The sequence below is a fragment of the Solea solea genome, chromosome 8 (assembly GCF_958295425.1).
Source record: "Solea solea chromosome 8, fSolSol10.1, whole genome shotgun sequence".
In the NCBI taxonomy this organism is placed as follows: Eukaryota; Metazoa; Chordata; class Actinopteri; order Pleuronectiformes; family Soleidae; genus Solea; species Solea solea.
Window position 1 is genome coordinate 3,300,650 of NC_081141.1, and position 23,352 is coordinate 3,324,001.

The following is a 23,352-nucleotide window of genomic DNA, read 5'->3' on the forward strand; positions in this document are numbered from 1 at the left end:
TTTCAACACATAGACTTCACTTGAATTGAGATGACAGATCTGCTGTTTTTAAAAACTGCATGGTCGACACGCCCAACTCACAACTCACAATGCACAATGCACAATTACACGAGTACATTTTGCCTGAAAATGCCAGTTTCTAATCTCATTTCAAGTAGGTGTTGGACTCAAATCTAGAACAGTGTCACAATTGTAGAACTAAAAATGAGTTAAATACACTTGAAACAAACAGGATGACAAATAAAGATGCTATTTTGAGGGGAAAATACTATTTTTGAGCATCACAAGCTTATTATAAGACACAAAACATCACAATACTAGTAAAATATAGCTAAAAATGAGTCACCCTTATCTTGTAAGGCTTAAATATAATGTCTTATTTTAAGAAATCTTACCAAGAGAATTTTCACTTGTTCCATTGGCAGATTTTTGTATTCATTTTTTTTTTTTTTCTTATTTTTGGAGTGGCCTTTTTTTTTTAACATCTACCTATAGTATTCATCTGGAGGGGCCCAATACATGATGACTAAAGACCTGCATGTGCGAAACAGACAGAATGAGAGCAGTGATTTGGTTACACAATGAAGTCAACGTATTGCTGCTATGCTTTTGTAATATGAATCACGGAGCCATGTGTGCCAGGAAACAGACAGCCTGACTGTCAGTTTCACTCTCGCGCTCACTTTTTCCACAAGGAAACGCCGCAGACACAGTCCATCTAATCATACGCTTACTCCGTCTGCAAGTCAAGGGCTCGGGGAACGAGAAGAGGTGCAGAGTCTCGCGGCGTGCACCCAAACCAGCCAATGGAAGTGTTGTTTTCTTCACATGACAGATTGAGGAGGGTGGTGGTTTGACCTGAAACCAGGGCCAAGCCCCAATTACTGCATTCTTGCACTGTAGCCATGAGCTCACTGTCTCCCGAGACTCCAAATATCATATTAAGGAATGACATGGAAAAAGTGATTTATAATCAAATAAGACTCTTGAAGACGGCAGGGATTTCCACTCAGCGTAATAATCACCTTTGCTAAATGTGGATCTTAAGTCTTCACTTTCTGCACCAGTGAATCCCTTTTCTATTTCCAGTTAAACTATCTCTACTTATGAATTCCACTACGATGGTTTTTTTTGGGGGGGGATCTGAATGGAAACCGGGAAGGCAGCTGCTAATTGTTGAAGGAAAAAATTCCATGCTGTCATTTCCAAACAGGTTGCTATTAGTTTTGGGACAACAAAGCAGTTTTTATTTATTGCGCTCAACAGTGCTCAACTCAAAAGTAATAGCGTATATTACATGCTTTTCTCTTGCAATTAAAGATCTGATTCTTATTTAACGTTTCTGTTTCAGACTAAAGAACAGCAAGACCAGGTTCTTAACCAGAGTAACAAAGTCTTCCTCTACTGTGCGTTCTTGGACTACAGGTGTGTTCATAATTATTTTTGTTCAGATGCAGAGCCAGAGATTTTATCTTGATCTGTTGATTCTTTCCATATTCTCTTTAGCTTTAAATCAAAAGACGTGTCCAGTGATTTTGGAAAATGTGCATTTCCCTTTTCTCGTCCAAATCCATGTTACATGTGTTGCTGTTTTTAGTTTGGCATACCTTGAAGAATAGGATTGTGTAAAAAAAATATGGTGATGTGATAAGTGAAGCGCAAACTATTTAGGGGAGCATAAATCATTTTTAAAGGACGCGTGTTTTGGTTGGATTTAAAAACTTCCTCTCCGCACTCCTCTTTTCCCTGAAACTCGCAAGAAATGTGAATTATGAGATTGTCGTGTCAGAGCGTCTCCGTGCCTCCCACAACGGATCGTGTGGAGTGATCTCAGCCAGCTGTGTTTCTGCAAAAACCTCTTTGTGTTCTCGGTATGTTCATATATTTATGAATATACAGCACTTCCTGTCTGAGTAACTCCTTAATTGCTGTGTTTTTTCAGTTCCAATGAGGGCGTGTGGTCCAACAAAGGCTGCGTGCGCTCGGATGGAAACATGACGTACTCTGTGTGTCTGTGCAATCACCTCACCAACTTTGCCATCCTGATGCAAGTGGTGCCCTTAAAGGTAACATTTAAGCGATAAAGCTGACGTTTGAAATGTTATTTTTAGTAGGAAAATCACAGCTTTTAAATAACCAAATGAATAATGGTGACAGGTTTATGAGTTTACAGGTGCACGGTCATTCCTGGTGGTCGCGATTAAAGACTGAAGATTTGAACGCATCTGAAAGCTCTGAACACATTAATAATATTCTATTTTAAGTGCATGAAAATCAAGATAATTAATTTCATTTGCCTTTAATAGAACAAAGTTATTTCAGTCAGTTCACATTTCTGGGAAAATTAGGAACGATTGATGAGAGCAAGGAATCATCTGGCGTCCATGTTCCTGCTGCTGTTGCCGAACAGTGTTCTCTAGAGCCGAAACAATTCATCGATTAATCAATTACTAAATTAATCGACAACTTTTTGATCGTTTTGAAGCTTTTTTCAAGATTAAAACAAGATTCCCAATTGTTCAAGCTTCTTAAATGTGAATATTCTCTTCATTTCTTTGCTCTGGAGAACAAAGAAATCATTAAAAGTGAATGTTTTTGGTTTGTGGACAAAACAAGACATTTGAGAATGTCATCATTTCCTGGTGTGACGAAGATTTCTGATATATTATGAATAAAACAACAGAAAATCTTCAAAAAAAACAAACAAACAAACCAGTATCTATGGACTAAAGGCAAGAACCTGCCTCTCTTACCCTTAATTGGAGTGGAAACCTAATGAATGTAAATGGTAGCACCTGTACCTGATGTCAGATTTATTCAAAAATCATAATTCCACATCAGCGATGCCGCTCTCAAAGTGAGATCAGCAAAGAAACTGGACACTCCAGATATGGTCGTTCTAAACGATCGGCCCTTCCTTCAGGAAAGCACCTGATTAGGAATGGGGTTTTATTTTTTCCTGCATGACAACAAGCACGCTGCTGCTAATGCAGTGAAATCATATTTGGAAAGAAAAACAGACTGATAAAATACAGACCGTCGTCCAGGCTTAGATACTGCAACATGTGGTCACCTGGACAGAGAAGGAAACTACTAAAAAAACTGAAGCCTGAATCAAAAGTGGAGCTCGGTAACGTGCTGAAAGAAGCCTGATATAATGGACCAGGAGATTAGTTAAGAAAACTGTCTTCCCAACCAAGCGAGATCACATTAAATGCTGACTGTAGAAGACATTTAGTTTTTTTTTGTTTTTTAGTGGACATATTTCTGGTATTTTCTGGTAGTAACTGACAGATAGAAATTGATTTTCCAATAGTTATATACTGTATGTTGATATAGGACCTAAAATAAACCAGTGGACAGTGCCCATTATGGTATATATCACCAATTTTATTATGGTAACACCATATGTCACTGTAAAATATGGAGAAGTTTTTGCAGTTTCCAAATTTCCAAATCTCCCAACCCTACTGCAAACAATTAAAGTGAAATATGACTTGTTCTGTTGAAATGATTTATATTTATACAACTTTTCCTGGGACTGGAAGAGTATGAATCTTATGCTTCATATTATCCCAGGATAAAGTCTAAATAGGCAGGCCAGTGGGAATTTTCCCTTCAAGGAAAAAGGTGCCATCTTTTCCATCTTCCCCCTTCCGAAGAGCGAGCGTTGTCCCTGGAGTCGCATTGCGCGGCGTGTCCCTTCCTCTGCGCTCGCTATAAACCCAGTGGATTTGTAGAGGGATAATTGGACAGGAAGCGGCGGTTTACCACCGATTCAGCCACCAAGCGGACTCCCCCGCTGCAGCCTCAGAACACTGCGCTACTCCTCCACACAGGTCAAATGTGAGCAGACCTACAGTCACAATATTGGTTTCACTGGTGGTTTCATACAAAAGTACTGGGGACAGTTATGATTAAGTGTGGTTCTTTCGAGTCCCTGCACAGGACAGTGGTCCACTCCCCCCCCCCCCCCCCCCCCATGACCAAAAGCTGTTCCTTGGAACCATCGTTCCTGTTTACATTTGAGCCTGAACCTTTGTTATCCAAGTTCATGTATCGCGGGAGCATGGCCAGCATCCACAGTGGCTACTTAAAATAGACGACTTCTCATTGGAGTTAAGTGGGCCAGTGCTGTTTTTAGGGTGCAGGAGTTTGTTTGATGCTGTACTTTCCTTCAGCCAGTCTTTCATTAGTGGGAAGCCTTATCCCTCGGCTGCAAAGGAGCATCCCACATATCCCCTTTTTCTGGGAGGAGGAGGAGCCTCCTCTGCCCTCATAATGACAAGGCACATGTGAAGACAGTTAATAGAGAAACAAACCCGCACACTTAAAATAGTGCCGACTCCAAAACGGCACGGATGCACTGCGCTGTGGGGACAAATAAAATCCTTCTTTAACCAAGAATGATAGAAATGTGAGTGCATATGTTTATCTTTTATGCTTATGTTTACAATTTTTAACAAAACATCTTTACCCTACCTGCAGTGTTTTCATCTTTCACACTGGAGCTGGAACACAAACAAGCAAACAAACAAAAAATCCTTGCCTTGATTTGTCTTCATACACAGCTCACCACTGGCCACCGGGTGGCACTATCAACCATCGGTTACGTTGGCTGCTCCATTTCCATCCTGTGTCTCGCCATCACTCTTGTCACCTTTGCGGTGCTGTCGTGAGTATAATCCCCGGCCAGTAACAAACACACCAAGCGCTACTGTTGCCAATAAGACGCTGGGAGGAGTCATGTTGTCCTGGGGTTTGCTCTGCAGGTCAGTGAGCACCATCCGTAACCAACGTTACCACATCCACGCCAACCTGTCCTTCGCCATCCTGGTGGCGGAGATCCTCCTGCTCATCAGCGCTCGCTTTGACCCGGGCACGGTGAGCTACACACAAAACACACCATGTCGCTGGCTCTAAATAAAACCTGAGGTCATTAGAATGAATGCTGAGGAATAAAAGGAAGAGGAGGATGAGAGTTTGATGGTGAAAGCATGATTCTGTGCAGCTGCCCTGTAAGGTCATGGCCGTCCTGCTGCACTTCTTCTTTCTGAGCGCCTTCGCGTGGATGCTGGTGGAGGGGCTTCACCTCTACAGCATGGTGGTCAAAGTGTTCGGCTCGGAGGGGAGCAAGCACTTCTACTACTACGGCATTGGCTGGGGTGAGTCTGTCTTCCCTCTGTCATCATGTTTTTTATGCTTCTTTAAAGACTACAGTATCATATTTTATTGCATAATCCGCCTTTACGTCACGTCGTTGCGTTTCTGTGGATATAAAATTCAGTGTTTTTTTTTTTTTTTGCGTCACATGATTGGTCAAATATTGTTTGTGCCTGCTTTGAGGTCTGAATGTGCTTTGAGTTACATACCAGAATAACAATCGCCTCCCCTGATCACGAGCGGAGTTGACGGACAGATAAAAAGAAGCAGGGTCATGTGTATGCTGTCTTTAGCTGCTTGGGAATGCATAGTCTCTCCCTCACATGCTGAACCCATTAGAGGGAAAACGATCCCTTTTTATTACTTCCTCTCCTCTGGCCAGAGTCATTTTTCATTTTGTGTGGCCAACTGCAAATGATGTGCCACAGACAGTTAGAAGTATCACTCTCACACATAAAGAGTAAACACTCGTTTTATAATGAATTGCCGCCGCTATTAGCCGCGTTAAAGGCGACTTTATCTTTCCTTTCCTCCCACAAAGTGAAAGTTTTCCCGCTCTCGTCTGTCGCATGCTGAAGACAGAGCCAAAAGGCCGATGCTGTGAAGTTAAAGATTTATATTCATGGAAGTGAACGATTAGCAACTGGGATGATAAATAAAACCACACTTGAGTTTAAGTGGAGACCATATTACAAGTGACCAGTGGCTCCAATCGCCTTTTTCTTAAAATAACATACAGTACGTTCAGATGACACAGTGGAAGTTAACCTGTATGCCTGTGAACCTTTTTAATCTTTAAGTCGGTTGTTGATAAGAACATAAAAAAAACATGGATGTTGGAGCCAGGCCAAGACATAACAACCTTAAATCTTCATTTGTCCAAATGAAGGAACATGAGTGAAAAGCAAAACACATTCCTTTCCTTGGTTTTTACATTGTTTTGTTTATTAGCTGTTGGGCTAACGTGCTATAAAATTTGATTTAGTGATTTGTAATTTTTTTTGTTTGTTTAATTAAAAAAAACATGCCCAGCCCAAACAGGCTTACAAAACATCACTTGTTATTTAGCGAGATTAAAACATAAATTACAGATATTTATCAGACAAATCTCCCTGACGTTTTCCCAGACTTTAGACTCATGTGTAGCAGAATCATACACGGTAAAGATAAATTACCACCTCTGTCATCATCAGCACAAGACATTTTCATTCAGTGTAGGTATCCTTAAAGCAGTACTTCTCCAATAGTGGGGTGGGCCCTCCTGGGGGGGGGCGCAGTGAGGTGTCGGGGGGGCGTGAGAGGCAGGGCAGGACAACTCATACAGTGGTTTAGATAAATAAAGATAAATAAATAAAAATTATCAGGTATTTCAATTCCAGGGGTGCGTGAAAACATTTCTGTCCTCTGGGGGGGCATGACAGAAAATAATAGAGAACCACTGCCTTAAAGGAATACTTCACCAATTTGCATGTGGCCTTGTATTACTAGAAAAGCAGTAGTATTTGCTTGCCTCCCTCAGATTTGTACTCAGAGTTGTAAAAAATCAGTTTTTCCCTTTCCAAAGAAAGTGAATGGTTCATGGTTTGAAGTTTAGTTTACTAACATGCATAAGTAACATACTATCCCTTTATTAGTAATAATTAAGCATGTATTAACACCTTATTTTACTGAATTAAGATTTTTCCTGATTAAGGTGTTAATACGTGCTTCATAAAACTAATAAAGGGCTAGTATGCTACTTATATGCATGTTAGTAAGCACCTAGTTAATGGCAAATATGTGTTCCTTAATATAAAGTTACCGTCATTTTATTTCCTGAGGGTGGGAAATTGTTTTATTTCCACTTTTATGTGTTTCCTTACAAGGGAAAATGAAAGGAACAAAGATATCTGAGCACTACAGTGGTGGATGTGTAACACGTGTGTTTGTTTTCTCAGGCTCTCCTTTGGTTATATGCATCGTGTCCATCACGTCGGCTCTGGACAGTTACGGTGAGGTTGACAAGTGAGTATGAGCTACACTGACTTATATGTAGTTCTTCTTAATTCCGTTAAACGTCGGTGGCATAACGCGAGAATGACATCATGGAAATAAAAATAAAAATGTATTTATAATATATTATTTATATTTATTTTATTTATTATTTATTTATAAATATATTATTTATATTATTTATTATTTCTTTTTCAGTGTACTCTGACACTTCTGTCCTTCCTCTTTCAGCTGCTGGCTTTCGTTGAAAAATGGCGCCATCTGGGCTTTTGTGGCGCCGGCGCTGTTTGTCATTGTGGTGAGGAATTTAAAAAAAAAATAAAAAATAAATCAATCTACTCACTGTATTTGATTTAAAATGTTCTGTTTTATTCGTTTTTTTCAGGTGAACATCGGCATCCTGATATCTGTGACCAGGATCATATCTCGAATCAGCGGAGAGAACTACAAAGTGCACGGAGATGCCAATGCAGTCAAGTGAGTATAATACTTTGTTAATACCTTTTATTTAAAAGCTAATCAAACGAACATGATAGTCTCTTTCTTCTGCCCCAAGGCTGACGGCAAAGGCGGTCGCCGTGCTTCTTCCTATACTCGGCATTTCCTGGATCTTTGGCGTCCTCGCCTTCAACACGCACTCTTTGCCGTTCCTGTACATCTTTGCCGTGTTCAACTCCTTACAAGTGCGTCCTTCACTTATACACCAGTGCTTTTCTAAGCTGAGGGTGAATTTTTCTTTTTTTTTTTAATTTTTTTTCTCCATTTCTTTCAGGGATTCTTTGTTTTCCTGTTTCACTGTCTTCTCAACTCAGAGGTATGACTATGTGTTTAAATGTTTGTTCATTTTCATATTTTTCATTCATTTTAATCTCTACTCTGATATAAATAACAGGTTCTTATTTGAGGATATGATGTCGTTTTCCTGTCCTTGTATGTTCTTGCTCTCTTTAGGTCAGAGCTGCTTTCAAACACAAAACCAAGGTGTGGACGCTCACCAGCAGCTCCATCCGAAACATAAATGTGAAGCCCTTCAACTCTGACATTGTGAGTGCTGCCGCTCCGTCCTAACTCCAAATCGAAATTGTTTTTAAAGTTCTCCTCTGAACTGCCTGTGTCGTTTTCCGTCTCCTTGTCCCAGATGAACGGAAACAAGGACGGCGTTCTTCCCACCAACTCAGCCAATCGAATCGACCTCTCCGCCGTGTAGATGCTCACAATCACCACTCCTGTCCGTGGCAGGAGAGCGGCCGAAGCGCTCACTTGTATAGAATGGCAAACACTGGCCAGAGTGTACTCCGCCGCTGCATCATGTAACGAACCGAACACTCGCAAGAGAAAGTGATACTGAAATAGCCGAATAATCGACAAGCAGACTATGAAGACTGCGACTTATTATCATCTCATAAACAGCGCGTTCACGTGTTCCCAGATTTCTGAGGAGACTGTTTCGGGGGTCAGCGTCTGTCAGTCTGTGTCGCCTGCTGCAGTGGATTCACTGGAGGGAAGTCCACTCCCCTGATCTCTCGCTAGTCCAGGAAGACTGGACACAGCCGGTCTGATGCTGTCCACAGCGAACACACACTGAGAAAAGGACAGTGGTAATATCTGAACGAATTATGTTTGTTCCAAATACAGTAAGCAAGTTATATATAGTGTATATATAAAAAAATCTGCTTATTCTAGTTTGAATGAACATAAATCATTTAGGTTTTAAGTTGATCAAATGTTCTTTTTTCAGTGCAGTCTCCCGACCAGCACTTAAAACTCAGTAATAACCATTTAACAAGTGCCAAAACAATGTATTCTCAGTTTCCATGTGCCAAAACCCTCATAATCTGGGATTGCCATTAGCAGAGACCTTATCTGAACAGAAAAGAAAACATCTTATTTTCTAAAATATACATTTTTTTGACATTGGCAGTGAGTCTCACACAGTAAAACAGTACAATGATGTTAGAATTTGAGATGATAATGAGTGCAGTGTTTTCAGAGTACGGTTAAATGCATAATCGTGGACAAGAAAAGGAATCAAATATCGTGTATTTCTTTAAAAATGACATAGTGGCTTCATCCGATGTAGTGTTTATCAACACGATGGTAAAATGGCTACTTTTTTATAGATTCATACAGTTTTAATCCAGGTTTGTGGGAAAGCGCAAACACAATAACTACATTATAATAAATAGAAAAAGAGTATTGGTGAATTAGAGGCTATGTATTTCCGATAATAAGTATTTATTTATTTGTGATTCTGAGTTTGTTATGGTGTCTCCTGTTGTGTGCCAAAGCTCAAAAAATCAGTGTTTGAGTGTTTCTTGTCCTGAGATGAAGTGACTGGTATATTTATATTTGCAGTATACCTCACTTCCTGATAAGCTGTGCTATGCTATGCTTTGAGGAATAGTGAAAAACTGGTCTGTGAACTTAATATGTTTCTGTGGCTTATTTGTCTTTCACGTTTTCATATATATATTTTTTTTTTGTACTATTGAATATGGAATCTGTTCTACAGACGGACTGAGGGACTCGACGTGGTTGTTGCTTTTTTCTTAACATACTGTGAGAAGAGAGGGCGTTGGCATGTTTTCAAAATGTTCCGTTGATTTTACACTGTACCAACATGACGTTTCCTGAGACAGGATTTACTGTAAGTCACTCAGATTTGAAGTTAATTATTTGACCGTGTCTACGCTTGTATATGGCCGTCATTGATTGTCGTCTCATGGTACTATGGTTTAATGCTTTCAGTTATCTTTATTAAAAAAAAAAACAAGACTTTATGACAAGAAATCAGCGTCTGTGTCACTGTGTGATTTTTACATATGATATTTGTTGAATATTTGTGAATGATGTCATTATTCATCCATATTTGGATTAATAAACAGGATATAAACTCTGAGTTTTATGAATTTACAAGTACATTTTTTCTTAAGAAAAAAACAAACAAATATAGAGACATACACAATTTCATCACTTAGTAAATGCCATATAATCCCAAAATTAACCACATCTGTACTATCATCACTAGAATTTTTGGCTCTTTAACTTAAAAATGCTGAATATGATTAGGAAATCTATTGTTCTTAATTTGAAAAGGTAGGAACCAATAAATACTTTATTGGTAGAATTATACTAACCCTTTTTGATTCTTTCCTGAGGTTGTTTAACAATAAGATTTATATTTGTTTTATAAGCATTTCCCTCAACCACAACACATCATGACATACTGTATGTGGTATTGTAAGTGAAGGACACAATAAAAAGAGACATTTCTCATTTAACAGAGAATAGCTGTAGAACCTAACAACGTTGTGATTCACCCAGGACCCATGATCGCATTTGTCCATTGGCAAAAACTTTAAAGCTAAAGGTTCGCTCTTGTGACATTACCTGATAAATATTAAACATTTTAATATTTGATATATGCAGCAAATGATGTGGACAGACAGGTGAGGACAGGTGAATGGATTAAGGTCCGTGGGTGAGTGAGAAAGTTAAAGCATTTGTGACCTTTGACACATTTCGACTGATAAATTATGTGTTAATATATATATACATATATATATGTATATATATATATGTGTATATACATATATATATATTACAATTTAATAGAATTACAATTCATGTGAGATTTTTGTCCACTTGTCCTTTTTGCACCACACAAGAAAGAACCTTGTTATTGAAGTAACTGAATTTTACTTTTACTACATTTTAAGCAGGCTACTTTTTTCACTTTAACTTGAGTACATTTTTAGACCAGTACTTTTACTTGTACTTAAGTAAAACGTTATCAAAATAGTGGTACTCTTACTTGAGTAGAATATTTCAGTGCTCTTTCCACCCATGCTCATATTACAACTGTTAATAACAAAGTGTCATCATGTTTTTTAGAATATTTAATAACTTTTATCTCAGAATTTGTTCCATTCCAAATCAAATAATATTTGTTATGATACATTTAGATGTAAAGTGAAATTTATATACACATGTATATATGTATATATATATATATATATATATATATATATATATATAAAAATATATATATATAAATATATATATACATATAGATATATATATCGATATAGATATACATAAATGTTTATGTATATATCCTTAAATGAAATCAACCTAAAATACCACACAGCACTGATATAGCACAAAAAGCAGCTAAGTTTAGACGCGGTCGTGTGACTTTACGAAGTGTCCCTGAAGGCACCATGGTTAGACAGCTGGCTTGGTGTTTGCGCATGCGCACACGCAGTCAGACATGAATAAGCAGCAGATGGTAGAAAGGTGAGGAAGAAGACAGTAATATCTGAGCTGTAAATAAACACCGTGGAACTGCCCTGTTGTCACTTTCTCGCCCGAGACTCACAAACAGACAAGCGTTAAACAAACCGCGGTCTCTTCTACGGTGAACGTCTTTTGAGTGCATTTTTTTTTTATTCATTTATCTAACTTTTTTGTTGTTTTATTGCTTTGACGGAAACTTGTTAATGTTGTCATCGATATTTTCCTCCGGGTACAAATCTCGTAGGTCATAATCAAAGACATGGGATGTTGCTGCACGGACGTGTTCTGGGATTGTACGTCGGTTTCTGAGGGGAAATCCGCCTCCTGAACTACAACTGCTGCTCTTTTATTGTTTGTTTTATTGTTTATTTTTTTACTTTGTTTTAATTATCAATTTTCATGGAGACTGTTGGGAAGTTTGAGTTCAGCAGGAAAGACCTAATTGGCCACGGTGCCTTTGCGGTCGTTTTCAAGGGAAGACACAAAGAGGTAACTTTTATTTGTGAACCAAAGACAAAGTAGGATTTGAAGAGACAAAAATAACAAAAACAACTGCTTTTTCAGAGACGTAATTGTGAGGTTGCTGTGAAGTGTATCAACAAGAAAAACTTGGCCAAATCACACGTTCTTCTTGGCAAAGAAATCAAAATATTGAAGGTAATGACATCACTATTAATGCAGTTCTTTTTTTTAATTTGTAGTATTATTATTTACTAAAATGTTATTCTTCCACTTCCTTCAGGAACTCAAGCATGAAAACATTGTCAGTCTACTTGACTACCAGGTAAGAGTGTGTCCTCTCATCACACACCACACACACTCCACATGGAAACACACGTGCAGGACTGTGATGTAGACACTGACTGCTCTGCAGGCACATGTGGAAAATGTTGTCATGGCTAATATGACTGATGGGTGTTGCAGTTCTCCCTCATTTTTCCCCCTTTAAGACCTAAACTGGCGCTGAAGTTCATGTTAAATGTAAGATTTCTTTTTTTGTGTGCTTCCCTCTCACCTTACTGACACCTGCCAGACATGGAAGTACCTTTTCTGGCAGATGGCGGGACGGCGCAGCTGCTTAAACAATGGGGTTTCAAGCGTAGAGCAGCAGGTGTCCCAGCAGGCACAAACAACACATGGGGATAATGCCTTTCATTTGAGATGGTGCTAATTCACCTGGTACCAGAATAACCCCCTGCTCTCTGGAGCCATATGGTGTTTTTATACGACCGCATTGGTGGCAAATGCCGATATAATGTTTCACTCTGATATGCAGCTTTGTGATGCAAAAGACAAACAGGATACAACTTTCCTTTCAAGTCAGGTGGGAATGACAGCCTAAACTTCTCACCCTCTTCACCCAGAGACTATTTCCTAAGGTGTCACACTGGGTGTAAAAATAGCGAGGGCTCCTGAATTAACTGCTAAATTTCTTGAAGTGCTGGTGCCGGTGAAGGGCCACTCACGACAGAGTGTCACGTGTTGTGTACCCTGGTGCACGGCAACAAAACAATTAATTAGTCATTCATAAATTCATCCGTGTCATGCGATTTATCATCAGTGATCTCATAAAAATAAAAATCTACTTATTATGTGTCTGTTAATACAGAAGGTAGTACTCTTCTGATCATTTGCACTTTATCTTTTCAACAGGAAATGGGGGGATGTGTGTATCTTGTCATGGAGGTGAGTTGTAACAGAATTGTTTAGTTGTATATTATACATATATATACACGTCTATCACACCTGCTATAAAGTGTTTTCTGTCTTGTCTTCCCAGTACTGCAATGGAGGTGACCTGGCAGAGTACCTTCACTGTAAGTAGAGCTTAATATAGTTTAACATCTCACTACAGTACATTTTTTCCATTCCACTCCTCAATGTTGCAAGAAGGTGTCACTCTCGCGCGTCACATCGATTGTAAACATGTTTGCAGCGGCTTACTCAACCGGCAGGTCGAGGGAATAATAGGATTTTATCCCGTACAATCACACATTTCAGGTTTCAGGTCATGTCAACTTGTCACTAATACTCTGTAAGCACTTTGCACGGATACAATTAATTCCCTCATCCTGTTCTGGGAATACAGTTGTTCTGTTTCCCTACAAATTATCAGATTATTTCTCATGTCGCTGGGTTTCCTGAAACTTAAATGATCCCGCTACAAATTTAACTCTGACACCAAAACCCTGTGTCTGCGATGACCAGTTTAGGGGATGGAGGAGTTGATTTTTCACAGCCTAAATATACTTTGAAATGCAAGTGCAGAGTAATGCTTTGCTGCCGCCGTCTCTTATTTTGTAGGCTGACCCATTCTGTGTTAACGCCAACTGTTTGCAACACAACACTCAGTTACACTTGGCTCACAGATTCACACGGCACCCACATGACCTCACCCATCACTCACTCGTCCTGGTGGAAAAATACTGTCGTCAGAAACCCTGGATGTACCAGGAAGGAGGAGGTGGGGTGGGGGTGGGTCGCTAAGATGTTCCACAGCGTTGGAATTAGTTTCCAAAACAAGCCTCGTCATAAACAAAGTTCTCGTCCACGAGGACTGACAGAGTGGCAACAGTGACAACAAACATATTAAGTTTGGAGTTTTGAAGTAAAATAAAAGGCTGCAAGTAACACATATTCTATATGTTATTATCTGTACATTCATTTAATCTTTTGTAAAAAGAACAAAACAAAAATGTCGTTTCACAAACTTCCAAATGTTAATGTGATCCATAATCTGTATTTTAAGGAAGTCTGATGTCTGTAAATATAATACTACTACTACTACTACTAATAATAATAATAATAATATATAACGTGTGCTTTGAAACTGCCTTAAAGGATTAATCTGTGAAAAATGTAACTAGCTGGCCTTTATTTGTCTATTGCATAATACATTGTTTAATATTATGAATATTTAAATCTGCCTTGTAAGGTGACCTTGGGTGTTATTATTATTATTATTATTATTAGTAGTAGTATTCAGCTGTTTAGAAATGTTTTATTAAGGAAAAATATTAATATATAGTAATTAATGGGATACATTCTTAATTGAATAGTGTATTCATATGATTGTTAGCTTGTTTTATATATATTATTTCAGTTTTGACTGACATTTTATGAAGATGATTTGGGATAGGATAAAACTATATATATATATATATATATATATATATATATATATATGTATATACTGCCATGTTGACTCTCTCTCTCTCCTGTATCATCTAACTGAGTTTCCTCCCTCTGATTATGCAGCCAAAGGCACGTTAAGTGAGGACACCATCCGCGTGTTCCTGCAGCAGATCGCTCAGGCCATGAAGGTCCTGCGGAGCAAAGGGATCCTCCACAGAGACCTCAAGCCCCAGAATATCTTGCTTTGTCACCCCGAGGGCCGCAGGTCCACTTCCGTCAACACCTACATTAAGATAGGTAATGGCATCCCGTCCACTCACACACTCGGACAGCACCACAATGCACACATCCTTTACAACCCTCACCTTATTTGTCTCACCCTCTAGCTGACTTTGGGTTCGCACGTCATCTCCAGACGGACACTATGGCAGCCACGCTGTGTGGCTCTCCCATGTACATGGTGAGTATTAAAGGTCTCTTTCTCTGGTTTTGACAAGAGTGTAACATCCGCATGTGTCTGACCCGTAAGCCGTGTTTGTCTGGCGATAGGCTCCGGAGGTCATCATGTCCCAGACCTACGACGCTAAGGCTGATCTGTGGAGCATAGGCACCATCGTGTACCAGTGTTTGACAGGGAAAGCACCATTTCACGTGAGTATTTATTCATATTAAGAAGAAGAGATTTAAAAATGCACCATCAAATGTTGTGGTCACAAAAATAATCAGATCCCTTTCACAACACCACACCACCTGTCTGCTGAGTGACACTCTGTGATATCTGGTGTGTTTAGCAGAAAAGTGCGGAACAGCTTGACCACTTGTTTACACACGAGCCAAAGGGAGGGAGCGCCAGGAAATGGCTGCGAGTCAGTTCTCTGAACCTAGCGTACATATTGTTTCACAACACTTGGTGTTGCTTTCCACCGTTTCACGTGGCTGCTGAGATGAAACAGTTATTTGCAGGTCAACCTGAGCTGAGATTTTTATACACACACACACACACACACGTTAAAATGATTGTCTGTTTTTCCATTTCCATTATTCCGGTGCTTTTGCAGTAAAAGAAGAGCAAATGTTGTGTTGTTATGTTGTGAGGTTATTTATGTAGCTTGTGTGTTTCCTTGAATGCGTTTTCCCTGCAAACGGCGGGGGAGGACAGACTTCTATTTCTGCACGGCAGGCCAGTGAGTTGAGATCAGTCCAAGGGTCAGAGTGAGGTTAACTTTGTCCTGAGTGGGATCTTTAAACACCAACCTATTTTGGTGTTCTTTGGCACAAGTAGTTTTTTTTATACAGTTGCAATAATGTTGGTGAATAAATATTCAAGCACACTCACAGTCAATGATATTCAAAGTCTTGTGTGTGTGTGTGTGTGTGTTCAGGCTAGCACACCACAGGAGCTCCGTCTCTTCTATGAAAGCAACAGGACCCTGTTACCCAAGTGAGTGAGCGCCCGCCCCCTCTCTCTCTCTCTCTCAAACACACACACACACACACACACACACATTCTTGTACATGATACTTACTGACCCCAGCCAGATACATAAACTTCCTCAGATCATCCAGCTCCTAGTTGTTGATGGTAATTACTGGAGGGTGTTCAATGCCCTGGCCCATCACCATTTTTTCAGACTTATGGAGCCCTAGTAGTCTACTCACCCAGTGAACTCTGGTGGCTTCCCAGTGAGATACAACAGTCTCTCTCACCATCATAAAACAGTTCCTGGCACCATACTTTACGCCAATCAAGTATAAGGTTTAAAACCAGGAACTGCTGCTTCTCTATGTTATTGCTGGCATTGTGCTCAGGTGTGGGCAAAGATGTAAAAAGAACAGGCTGGTGCCCGTGCAGCAGGTCAAACCCCCCTCCGCCCCACTGGTGTGGTCTAAGGGAAAGGCAGGTGCCTATACAGCTTAAGAACTTGTCCACTGCACGGATTGACGAGACAGTGAAGTTTTACCTTCCCCTAGACAGACAACTTTACCAACAAGCTTACGTCTACGCAAGTTTTATTTACCCATAGCTGGGGGTCTGGTTCATGGGCATCAGGGCGTGTCCACAACCCTTACCCCTAACATAGACCTTATTCTAATGCTAACGCTAAAAACAGGTTTTAATGCAGTTACTGTGTGTGTACACTTTAAAAACACAATATACCTAGAGAGCTGATGAGTGTGAACAGGTATTAGAGGCCTGTAATGTGCAGCTCTGTCGTCTCTACTCTCAGACTGCTGATAAATGACACGGCATTAATGATGCGCGTACACACAACGAGCACCAAATTCATACCGTTCACAGGATTCCCAGCGAGCCTAAAATAGTTCCCTTGTGGAAGAAACCAGAACTTACACCTGATGATGTGTCTCAAATCAAAAAAAACATGTCAAGTTGTGCCATATTTATCCTCTATTTGTGTTGTGAAACTGTCTCTGCCGTCATGTTTTGATTTACAATCAGACATCTTGGCTATTCCCAATCGTTTTGAACAATACCCGATCCTCATTAATGTAGACATGGAACGTGATCAAAGAGATTTATGGATTGTTTCGCCCACTGTTTTCGTGGTGTACTTTATCACCAGCTGCATGGCTCGCAGCCATACTTATCTGTTGCAATGATAAAGTCGGGTGATAAGCCGGGCCCTGTTTTTGTGTGGGGAGACATAGTTTGTTGTTTTTCTGACATACTATATATAACCTGCTCTGTGCTGCCAGTTAGTGACCTGTACGGCTATCATTTTCCACATGACCCACATAGCTCAACACAGACATAACCACACACACATTTAATGTCTGCACTGACTGTAATCATACGTTATAATGACATTTTTTTACATTTTTACAGCTAATTCTGAAGCACTGGCCTGATTAAGCAGCTAAATCACAGAAACACAGAAATATAAAAAATGACACATACTCTATACTTTCACTATTTATATCAATAGCATTGCTGTGAATGTAAACAGGAAGCCTTTGTATTTTCCCAGAGTCCCAAAGGAGACTTCTGGTCACCTCAGACACCTCCTGATGGGACTGCTGCAGAGGAATCCTCAAGAAAGGATGAGCTTTGGTAATCTCCCGCCTCCTAACATGCACAAGCCCTACCGAAGCTTTTCTTACATTTGACATCTTTACATTTACAGATGAGTTTTTTCACCATCCTTTCCTGGAGACGTGCTCATCCACAAAGAAATGTATGTAGTCTTTTTTTTTTAGTTTGTTCAAATATCTACAGTCAACATCTATCAATACAGATGATGCTAATAAAAAAAAACACATTTTTGACAGGCTCTCCAGTTCCCATGTTCTCCTACCCAAGTTCAGGTTCAGGCAGTTCTTCCAGCAGCTCCTCTACGTCCCACCAGGTTTCACCACAAGTATGTACTAGTTTCACTTGCGGACTGAGCAGAACCCACTTGAATAAAGGGGTGAAATGTAAATGTCATACGATTGTATGTCTGTATCCCTGACTTAGCATTCCGACGCAGAGATCCAGCAACTCCGGCCCAAAGAACTTTACTCCCCGACGCAAAACACAGCTGGCTTCCTGGAGAAAGACACAGCCAATCAAGAATGTAGGAAAACATCATCTTACACAGAGGACTACGTCATGGTTCCTGCCAAGTTTCCCAGTGAGACATCTGAGCTTCACTCTCACTCTGTTTACATCTTTAATGGTTTATTTATTTGCTTAACTTTGACAGTGTCTGCTTTACTCCTGTGTAGATGAGTGCACCTGTGATGTGGATGTTGTGTCACCCATTGAAAGTTGCCTGATATACAGCGGGTGAGTCACACACACACACACACACCTATGCATTTTAACAAAAAATGTGTCATTTCCATTCAGTTTTTTTCAGTAATAGTTGATAAACTGTTACGTTTTTCGTTCATAAACCGAAAGGTTTATGCCTGAAATGTCACATTTAATTCATAGAGCAAATACATCGTATCTATGCTCTCTTCAGGTCCCCACCAGTAGCAGAACGAGATCCCAGGCCAATGGAAAAAACACTTCTGCCCTCTCCCCCTCCACACTCCCCCTCCAAGCCTGTCAGAGACCTGCACAGGTATATATATATATAGTGGTTGGTGGGTCAGTGATGGAAGTGTTCAAATATAGATTTACGATGAAGTTGAGCATAAACACTGATTTGAAACTGCTTGAATCTATAAAAATGGTGCTCCTTGCTCCCAGTCTGATTCCTTGGCGTCTTCTTTTATCCATGCAGCAAGCCTGCTGGATTTGGTGGCCGCTCTGTGCCCATTCCTGTCCCCACACAGATCCAAAACTACCAGCGTATGGAAGAGAACCTGCAACCTGTCGGCTCGCACGGCTCCCCCAGGCACGTAGAGGCACTCAATCCCTGCATCCAAGGTTTGTTGCTTGCTATTCACTTGTCTGACGATGTCTCTTATCATTCACAGGATCACACTGTGCTGTGCAGGCACCAGGAGAGAAGACTCTCCACGGTGTGGAGGCTATAAAGAAGCAGGTTCAGGGTTTAATTCCCCAAGTTCGGCAGCAGGAGGAGCCCTGCTACAGCCATGCTCCCCGCGAGGTAGGAGCATCTTAGCCGACGACTATTCTTGACTAATTAACACGACTTTCTTCATATAACTGTTGTGTGACCCCTGATCCAGGAGATTTGTACTAAACAAAGATATTTTACAGCAGCGACGTCGGTCACACTGCTAACACAGTACATGGGAATGGGCCCAGTACATTCCCAGAGTTCTATTGTGTTGGCATTTGATTGTTGATTGTTCCTTGTTCCTTCTGAATGACTCGATGACTGCAAGTGTTCCAGAACACGCTGACTTCATAATCAAGCTTAAATCACTGGTTATCCTAATAATTTAACATCTAATTGTCTGTATTCCAGTGGGAACTACCCCAACGATCTCGGAGCAGATTCTCCCTCTCAGTACAAGAACTGGCCTCAACAGCTCCCACAGTATCCAGAACAGTGTCACCTCTGAGGTCAGCTTCTACAACATAATTCTAATTTAACTGAAACTGTATACATGCCAGGGATTACAGTTTAATCTGTGTTTCAACAGCAGGTTTATTCAAGGATGCCAAAACAGATGATGACAGTCCCAGACCTGCAGTCCTTTGACCCATCTGCTGCTCCTCACACCAACCTCAGTAGCAAATCTGCTGATAAAAGGGGGCCTTTTAAAAGGTAAGAACATTAGAGTATCATTAAATATAACAATTACTTTCAGTATAAGATAATGTACTATAAAATATGTACGCATGGAGTTTTTTGGTATAAATTACAAACAAAATGTGGAATTTTACACCTGAAGATGCCACAGTGTACTGAAGATATGTCGTCTGTGTAATTGTTCACTTAATGTTATTGAATACTCATGATGGTGTTTGTATCGAAGGTCTAGAGCACTGAGCACAGGCATGTTGTCAGAAATGCTGCTGAGGGCGGCCTTTGGAGCTGAAGATGGGAGCGATGAGAGCCTTCACAGTGAGAAAGGCATGGATATAACAGGTACAACTGCAAACAGGTCCACCAGTCCTGCTTCTGCTGATATACACACAGTGTATTTAAGACTGTGTAGCTGTAACGTATATAAAAAAAAGCTGCAACAAACGTAATAGGCAGATAGAGCATCGTATTCACAGTCCAAAGTAATGTGAAAGGAAGACATTAAAGGAATACTTCAACGACATGCAACTCAGGTGAAACTGAGGTTAGGAAGCACAATTTTTCAAAAATACTACCCCTATTCTAGAAATACAACGTTGGCCAACAGTGAAGTATTCCTTGAAAGTATTATTGAAATAAACACACTCATAATTTCCGTGGTAAGGTGAAATAAACTGTACATATCAAACACTTATTTTGACATAGCTGCTGCAGTAACCACATTCATTAGTATTCCAAGGGCTGTACTTTAATTGGACTACATTTCCAAAGCGGCCAGGGGACAATGTTAGACCTAAACTGTCATTTCTGTACCTACAGCTCCACCTACTGGTTATAACAGAGGCTTTCAGTACTCAAACAGCCCACCGCCTGCAGTCTTCATTTCAGGTTGCCCATCTGAAGGAAACACTCCTCCTGATTCCATGTTAAAAAGGAGGTCCTCAGGTTTGTCTTTAACTAACTTACCTTGACTACTTACTTAGATTTTGTAGTTTGTTAAACATTCGTCCTCGTTTTACTGCATTTAGATGGGGCTTATATTTAACTATAGTAGATATGAAATGGGCATTCTGCTTCCATGTGCTCTCAGATTTGAACGTTAAACTGTCTTTGTCTGAAATGCAGATTCTCCCAACTACTCTGCCTGGCTACATAGAGGAAGGCGCAGATGCAGTGAGACTGAAGTCATGGATGCCAGTCCACGCTGCCTGATAATTCACCCTCCAGAGCTCGCTGAAGACACGCTGATGGAGGTACAAATAACTACCCCGATGAGGCTTTCACATGAGTCCTCCAGGTTGTTATCGGCAGAGAAAACTTGTACGATCGAAAGTACCGATGGTGTTTTGTTGTTTCTAATCACAGGAGGCCCACACAGATACCCTGAATGACCTGCGTTTCACCTGGGGATTTGTCCACTGTATCATGGAACTGGCATCTTCTAAAGACCAGGGGCTGGATGCCATTATCAGTCCTGATGTTTCCTTTCTGGAGCAGAGCTTGGTGACAGATCAGATTAGCCTTCTAAGTAAAGAATGGAGGTGAGTGGCATGAGGCTTTATGCATTTCCCTGACGTGTGCAGCATCTCGCTTCATTTACAAAGCTTTGTAAAAAAACGACATTTGTTTCTTATTTGTGTACTTCAGCTATGCCGAGCAGTTAGTTTTGTACATGAAGGCTGAGGAGTTTCTATCGTCAGCACTGCACACCGCTAAAGAGAACATTAAACATGGTGAACTCGTTCCCTCTGCTACTGTGAAACAAGGTGAGAGCATATTCGGTGTGAGAGTTTGATTAGAATTGAGAATCAATGTTAACTTCATGCCAAGAACGAGTTCATATTTGCGAGAGTAATTCAATTGTTTCCTTTGTGCAGTGATTAGGAAGCTGAATGAATTGTACAAGAGCTGTGTAACATACTGTCGCTCCCTCAACAATCGGCTGCAGACCTTCTTGCTTGACAAACAGAAGCTTATGGACCACTTCACTGGGCTCACAGCAGAGAAGCTCATCTATAGCCACACTGTCCACATGGTAAGGTCCCTCCAATGGCCCCTCCACTCAGGTGCTATCGGGTATACTGTGTATATTCACTGTGCATGTTTTGTCTTCACCTCAATGTGTGTATTTGATTGCCTTCAGGTACAGGCTGCTGCTTTAGATGAGATGTTCCACTATGGCACAGCATCGATCCAGCGCTACCAGAGAGCCCTTCTGTTATTGGAGGGTCTTTCCCGAATGATGACTGAGCAAAAGGACATAGACAGTGTACATAAATGTGAGTGGGCACTACTGTGACACACAAGGCAATATCTTAGACTCTAATGAACAGGTTTGCCATGTCATTTCGCTTTGATTCTGATCTAAATGTTTTCATCTCTATGTTTTCCTTAGGTAAAGAGTGTATTGAGCGCCGCCTCTCCTCTCTGCAGACTGAACAGTATCCATGAACTATGCACTCTCAGCCACTGGATTAACTTGCCTCATCCACCTCCCCTTGACGTAGATGAATCCTCCCAGACTGTCTTTACACACAAGCACTTTGATCCGTCTTCAGGGAAATGACCACTGGAGCATCTGCTCTTATCCCAAAGTCCAGTCTGCAATTTTACCTAAATGCACAGAAAAGACTGGAAGTCCCGATGTTTTTTTTTGATTGTATGAACTGATTGTTTGAATTCTTTGATAAGGGAAATTAGTCATAGTAGATTTTTTGTTACACATTGTTAACCTCAGTTTGTTCTGTGTTTTGCACATCATAGAATGATCAGATTAGCTGCTTTAAATTGTGTTGTACTTGAAGTTTAATGTGGTGGTGAAGTGGTTAACAAGGTTGCCTGACAGTCAGTGAGGCAGGGTACTCACTTCCTCTCACAGTCCAGAGACATGCAGATTAGCAGGTGAGACTGAATGCATGAGATTGGGTCCCGTGGTGACCTATCTAAGGTGCAGCACAACCTTTCATCAATGTCAGCTGGTATTGGATCCAGTCACCCTGCTACCCTGAACGGATAAGCAATGTGGATGGATGTACTTGAAACGAAGATTGGTTTTTTTATTATCTTTTTTAATTTTTTCTTGAATCATCTGCATTATTCGTTCACTAGCAAACAGGAGTCACAATATTCTGGATGAGATGACCAAATCGTGTCAGTGTGTAGCATTGTATGGTAAAACTGTGCTTTTTGTACATGTTTCAATCAGAGTGTAATAGTGATTGTAAAGTATAGGTGTCTTACAGTCACATAGACATTCATCATAGACTGAAATACATTTTATGAAAACTGAATCAAATTTGCCCCCCCCCCCCCCTCAGATCATGATGTTCTTAGTCATGAGGTGTCATTATGTGCATGCCACATTGCTTATGTTTATGCTGCTGTTTGTATGTGTGAGTGTATACATGAGATGTTCAGCTGTGCTAATTTGGACACTAGTGTGTTTTGATGATGTAAAATGTTTATCTGTGAATTAATTTGTACTTGATGTCTGCCTGATATGTGACATTAGGTTCATTGTGTTGTGAAAATGTTTCTAAATTCAAGTGTGTTAGAATTTAACAAATGGTCTTTTCTACTTTTATCTTATGAC

The 23,352-nt window shown here is 40.3% G+C and overlaps 2 protein-coding genes across 5 annotated transcripts in view; both read left to right on the forward strand.

Moving 5' to 3' along the window:
- Nucleotides 1-9,949, forward strand: part of adgrd1 (adhesion G protein-coupled receptor D1) — a 28,852-nt gene extending 18,903 nt beyond the window's left edge. For both annotated transcript variants that reach the window (XM_058636159.1, XM_058636160.1), the window contains 12 exons: nucleotides 1,352-1,425; nucleotides 1,943-2,066; nucleotides 4,572-4,675; nucleotides 4,773-4,884; nucleotides 5,012-5,165; nucleotides 7,101-7,167; nucleotides 7,387-7,453; nucleotides 7,541-7,632; nucleotides 7,712-7,838; nucleotides 7,928-7,969; nucleotides 8,107-8,199; nucleotides 8,294-9,949. In XM_058636159.1, the coding sequence (XP_058492142.1) occupies nucleotides 1,352-1,425; nucleotides 1,943-2,066; nucleotides 4,572-4,675; nucleotides 4,773-4,884; nucleotides 5,012-5,165; nucleotides 7,101-7,167; nucleotides 7,387-7,453; nucleotides 7,541-7,632; nucleotides 7,712-7,838; nucleotides 7,928-7,969; nucleotides 8,107-8,199; nucleotides 8,294-8,362 (1,125 nt within the window). In that variant the 3' untranslated portion in view covers nucleotides 8,363-9,949. The remainder of the gene's footprint in view (nucleotides 1-1,351; nucleotides 1,426-1,942; nucleotides 2,067-4,571; nucleotides 4,676-4,772; nucleotides 4,885-5,011; nucleotides 5,166-7,100; nucleotides 7,168-7,386; nucleotides 7,454-7,540; nucleotides 7,633-7,711; nucleotides 7,839-7,927; nucleotides 7,970-8,106; nucleotides 8,200-8,293) is intronic.
- Nucleotides 9,950-11,447: 1,498 nt separating this feature from the next.
- ulk1a (unc-51 like autophagy activating kinase 1a) lies at nucleotides 11,448-23,096 on the forward strand. Of its 3 annotated transcripts, XM_058636717.1 has the most exons (28): nucleotides 11,449-11,575; nucleotides 11,699-11,943; nucleotides 12,019-12,111; nucleotides 12,197-12,238; nucleotides 13,108-13,140; nucleotides 13,235-13,271; nucleotides 14,713-14,886; nucleotides 14,976-15,049; nucleotides 15,139-15,240; nucleotides 15,972-16,030; nucleotides 17,577-17,659; nucleotides 17,733-17,783; nucleotides 17,878-17,966; nucleotides 18,065-18,221; nucleotides 18,316-18,376; nucleotides 18,558-18,659; nucleotides 18,822-18,935; nucleotides 19,018-19,151; nucleotides 19,476-19,573; nucleotides 19,654-19,778; nucleotides 19,990-20,102; nucleotides 20,580-20,705; nucleotides 20,886-21,013; nucleotides 21,126-21,301; nucleotides 21,408-21,526; nucleotides 21,638-21,795; nucleotides 21,904-22,039; nucleotides 22,156-23,096. In XM_058636717.1, the coding sequence occupies exons 2-28, from the start codon at nucleotides 11,854-11,856 to the stop codon at nucleotides 22,209-22,211; spliced, it is 2,730 nt and encodes a 909-aa protein (XP_058492700.1). In that variant the 5' UTR covers nucleotides 11,449-11,575; nucleotides 11,699-11,853; the 3' UTR covers nucleotides 22,212-23,096. The 3 variants fall into 3 exon arrangements, with proteins under 3 accessions (XP_058492701.1, XP_058492700.1, XP_058492699.1); XM_058636718.1 differs by having other exon boundaries at nucleotides 11,448-11,943; nucleotides 19,657-19,778; XM_058636716.1 differs by having other exon boundaries at nucleotides 11,449-11,943.
- The last annotated feature ends 256 nt before the right edge of the window (nucleotides 23,097-23,352 follow it).